Source organism: Ananas comosus, unplaced genomic scaffold (assembly GCF_001540865.1).
Source record: "Ananas comosus cultivar F153 unplaced genomic scaffold, ASM154086v1, whole genome shotgun sequence".
NCBI classification, from domain to species: Eukaryota; Viridiplantae; Streptophyta; class Magnoliopsida; order Poales; family Bromeliaceae; genus Ananas; species Ananas comosus.
In genome coordinates this window covers 2122-7472 of record NW_017890667.1, presented here as the reverse complement: position 1 = coordinate 7472, position 5351 = coordinate 2122, and the positions used below count along the sequence as shown (strand labels likewise).

Genomic DNA, 5351 nt, shown 5'->3' with positions numbered 1-5351 from the left:
GTTCCAATTCGAATCCATAAATTTAATCACAATTAAAATTTAAAATTTGAATGTAAAGTGTGAATTAAATTTAAATCCATAGTGCAAATTCAAAATTCTTCATTGAATTTAAATTTCAATTTAAGTTGAACTCAAAATCGAAAATTTGAAATTTCAATTCTTAATTTTGAACTCATATTTTAATTAAAAATTAAATTTTAAAAAATTATTTTAATTTCAAATAAAAATTATACATTATAATCGAACTATGTTTGGATCAAGCATTCATTCCGCCAGAATTTAATTTCCAATCCCGCCTCCTACGATTAGAGAAAATAAGTGATTGGGCGATTCACAATGCACCAGAAATCGAAATTGGAATGAAAATCTCATATACTAATCATCTGTTCTGATTCTAATTTCTGAGTAAAAAATGGCGAACCGAAGATACCCAAAAAATGTGTACTCATGCAAAGAAATGTAGATAAGAAAAAGTGGGGCTCTTCCTAACTTAGCGCACATCTGATGTTGATTTGATGTAATTATAAATACAATATAATTAAAAGAGTATGAAATAAAAAAAAAAAGTAATTTTATTTGTATTTTTTTTCCTCCACCACTAGTTATGTAGAATCTTTCAAAAACTGTCAATATAAAAAAATGTTCCAAACATTGCATGCGTGACAAACATCAATGCCCCTTTAATTAATAAAAAGATAAATGAGACTTTATCAATTTAAATAAGTAATAATGTTTTAAAAAAATTTGGGGCATGAATTGAACCAAAACGTATTCATATTATAAACTGAAAAAAAAAAAAAACTATCCTAAAATCGTATAAATTGAACCAAAAACACAAAGTCAGATGATAGTTTCTCTCATCAGGGCTAATTCTAATAAAACTTTAACGAAAATTGATAAAAAAAGGATGTTTCGGATATTATTTACAGATTTATAGAAACTAGTTAAGTATACGTACAAATGCACGTAACAATTATTTTAATTTATTTTAAATTAATATGAATTTGCACATTGTATTTATTTAAAATTTTATAATTTATAAATTCATATGTTATATTTTATTAGAAAATATTTGTAATATTCTATTTTTTTATATACATTAAATATTTTTATATATTTTTTTATTTCTGATGATCTAAAATTTAAATATGTGTTTTAAACAAAAAGCATCAAAATTTAATTCATATTTATTTCAAAATTTAAAATTTAATTTTCATCCACTATAATTAAAATTTTTGGAAAAGAATGCGATTTTTTAACAGATTAATCATAGCCGTTTGTTCTTATTTGAGATTTTTTTAATTAAGTGAACCGTTTATTTTTAATTGATACAACCATTCGTATTGGATTTATAGATGGATAAAAATGCTATTTTTTAACTGATTAATCATAACCGTTCATTCTTATTTAAAATTTTTTTAATTAAGTGATCATATCTGTTCGTACCCATTCGTAAGAAATATATAGAATATTCTTTTATTCTTTTTTGGATTCCGTCTGTCATTGTCGAAATTTTTATACGCTTTTATATATAGTATAGATAATACTGATATTGACAATTTTGAAGAGATATTTATAATATTTTTCTAAGTTTTAAGAGTACATCTAAATTACCCTTACATTTTTGTTTTTGTTTCCTAGCTCAAAAATGCTTTTTTTTCCCCTTAAATCAGATGATTTGATTCTTTACCAACTGCTGCAATTAAAATTATAGTCAATTCTGATATAGTCCACTTGCAACAATCGAAGCTCCTATTTAGTTTCAACTGCAGTAGTTAAACTCCAAATCCAACTACAGTAATTTGACCTGAGGCCAAATCGGCTGCAAATTTGACTTACGGCAATTGAAAGTATATAAGGATATACTCCTCTAGCTTTTGTTGCTACATTCCTCCCGACATTCAAATGTGATACAGCTATAATTGCTCCAGTTGCATCTGTCTGTAACTCTAACTTGTCGAATCTAAATCTACGGAAAACCAATCAGTTCCTAAGTTATTTCACGTGATCGCTAATCACGTTCTCGACATGCTAATCACTTGATAAATATTGCTAGAATTAGCTAGCTAGAATTATTCCTTACTTAACCAAGCTAGTTATGTACCTAAACAAAAACCAACAAAAAATAAATAAAACCCTAGCTAGCTAAGAGTTAGATTAATGTATATTTGGACAAGGTATTAATCCTAGAATATATAGTTATTTAAATCCCTCAAGTGTGAAATGTACTTTTGAGTAGCATAGAAGAAGATTATTATTATTATTCTTTAATTTTGAACTTTTTATGTACCATACATTTATGAAGCAATATCCCATCACTTAATAGATACAAATGCATATGTTTTTATTTACTTTTTATATGAAACGTTTCATTGGCCGTATCTTTTCATATTTACACACCAAATCTCATCACTTCACTATTATTAGTTCATGCACCTATACCATAAATATATATATATACACACACACACATAATAATAATAATAATAATATCCACCATTAATTAAAAACATGGGAATTACCTAATTATGGTAATAAACCAGCTGCAACTTTACGTGTAGAGATCTTAATCCAGGATATGTTGATTCCTAAATTAGCAAATATGAAATCACCCATGATCCAATGCAAAAGAGACACAATGTTATGTTTACTTTAACATATTCTATAGCTGTTTCCTAACATGCTATTTATATATAAAAATAGGTTCTAATATAATTAGCTTAAGATGATAATACAATATTTATAAATAGAAGGATAATTATAAAACAGGGTTAATTTCTTGAGTACTCAGAAGAGTACCCTTAATTAGTTACATAGGTACCCCTAAAAAATTTTCAATAGCAAAAAAATCTTTTTAATTTCATAAAATTATTGAAATTATGCTTATTTGTTTAACTCTGCTTAAAATTTGGCCATTTTCCCGTTACGCCCGCCCATGGAGCGTTTTAACGTTTATAGTTATGGATTATAGGGTTTAGAATTTTAGGGTTTTAAGAATTTGAAATTTTAGGGTGTTAGGGATTTTAGGGTTTTTAGGGTTTGGGAGATGCGAATCTAATTAGCAAGTGCGTACAAAATAATTTTCTCAGTCCTTCACGGTAACCAAAATATTAACTATAATTAATTAAAAAGGAGTAAAATTTATCATTTTATGTTTTAATTCAACTATAATTTTATACTAATCTGAGACTGTTTATGATATAATTTATGAATTTTGAGAGGTAATAATGATATTACCAAATATGAAGGGACATTTGTAATATTTTTAAAGTTATGAGGGGAATGTTTGAAATTGCTCCTATAAAATATAAAAATTGTACTTTACCTCAAAGGTTAATATTGGAATATATGCTAACATATACACATTAAATAACTGTTTACTGATATATTGGTGCACATAAAAGATTGAGTAGACTTTGATTAACCCCTTTTGTTTAATGTATTTTTACTTTGCCGTCATGTGGTTTGAAAAATTTTACTTTATTATTTACTCTACAGATCTGTTTAATCGTAAAGATCTACTATTAAATCGAACAGTAAAATTATATATTTTACAATCATAAGATCAAATGCTACAACGCATGCGAGTAAAACTATTTTCCGATTAGTAACATCACTGGAGAAGATCGAGATCTTCTGAAGTTTTGGTAAAGTTTAAGAGGTCTAATTTATAAGATTAAAAGTTTCGCGCCGGCTTGTGAAAGTGTAAATTTCAAGAAGTATTTACACATTTTTCTTTGTAAAATTTTTCACTTTAATTATGTACCACTCTCTAGTTGGTAAATTGTAGCATTTTGTAGTGAAAATTGAAAAAAAAAAAATAAAGCAGTTAAAGGTTTTTCCTTTTTTTGGGTAAATTTTAATTTGTCTACCTCGTAGTTTAACGTATTTTTAATTTGTAAACAAAAATAAGGTTGTGCTTAGCTATCGTGTGGTTTTATTATTATTTCAATGAAAAAACTTCCCACTAAATAGATATTAAAGTGATATTTTTTAAAAACTATATGATGTTATTATATTAAAAAATAAAACTATATGATATTCATGTGTAGTTTTTTGAATTAGATGGTGACTGATAAGTAAAAAAAAAAAAAAAGCTTTAAATTATAGATAACCTAAGTGTAAATTGTTTAAACTACAAAATGATAAAGTAAAAATGCGCTAAACCATAGTTAGTTAATTCGGATTCGGCAAAAATTCGGTACGGGTATAATACGTATAAAATTTATTTTCTAATTTTTAAATTCGTTGAAAAATTCGGCTTAAAAAACGGATTCAGTATAAAATATAAAATATAAGATAATATATATTTAAAAATAAAAAATTATAAATTTTTTATTTATATTTTTAATAATTTGCGAATAATTCGGCTAGATCAAAAATTCGTGAATAATTTTTCTTCTTTGAAAAAAATTCGTAAATAAACTGTTTAATTAGAATTTTCAATAATTCGCGAATAATTCGCGAATTAACTAACTAGGCGCTAAACTACGGCAGGGTAAACTAATTTTTATTTTTGGGGTTTTTTTGTTTTTTCTATTTTTTTTGTCATATATATAGTTAGCCTCGTGGCTAAGACTAGGTCCATCCATATGTGACATCACTTCAATATGGAAGTATTAGACCTTCTCTCACCAATCATGTGATTAAATGTCTTAATATATCACTTTTCTTATCAAATTTGGATTGATTCATCCCTCTCACAATGCATTAATTTCTAGAGAGAGAGAGAGAGAGAGAGAGAAGAGAGAGAGGAGATGCATGAAACATCCAACATGTTTAAGAGGAGCCACATAAGTTTCCATGTAAGCTTAATTTCTCTCTCGCTACTCTTTTCTAATTTGTAACTCCCAACCCCCACTTCCATCTTTGGGAGATTCATTTGATTCTTTTCCATTCATGCTTTATCACCCTCTCCCTATAATAATAATAATAAACATCAATCACAAGTACAAAACCCCCCCATGTTATTTGTGCCCTAACAACAACAACACCATCATGGATTACTACAACATGGATGAGACTTTTCAAAAAGATGGTGAGAAAAAAGTGGGTAGCGAACACGCAGAGGCCGTAACACCACAACTCGAAAGCAAGACAGAAGGAGAGGACAGTGACGAAGGAACGTCGGTCGAGCTCGACCTGATCGGTTCGCTCGGCGCGACCGACCGGCCCCCGTCGTCGTCGTCGTCGTCGCCGCCGCCGCCTTCGCCCGACCGGGAGCCGCCGCGCGTGTTCTCGTGCAACTACTGCCGCCGCAAGTTCTACAGCTCGCAGGCGCTCGGCGGGCACCAGAACGCGCACAAGCACGAGCGCAGCCTCGCGAAGCGCGGCGCCGCCGCCGCCGCTAT

General features: G+C 29.0%; 1 protein-coding gene across 1 annotated transcript in view; it reads left to right on the top strand.

The window, feature by feature from the left end:
- Positions 1–4695: 4695 nt before the first annotated feature.
- The window catches only part of LOC109704053 (zinc finger protein 3-like), a gene marked incomplete at its 3' end in the record, with an annotated part of 832 nt that continues 176 nt past the window's right edge, over positions 4696–5351 (top strand). Inside the window, exon 1 of the mRNA XM_020224789.1 lies at positions 4696–5346. Coding sequence (XP_020080378.1) covers positions 4900–5346 — 447 coding nt within the window. The remainder of the gene's footprint in view (positions 5347–5351) is intronic.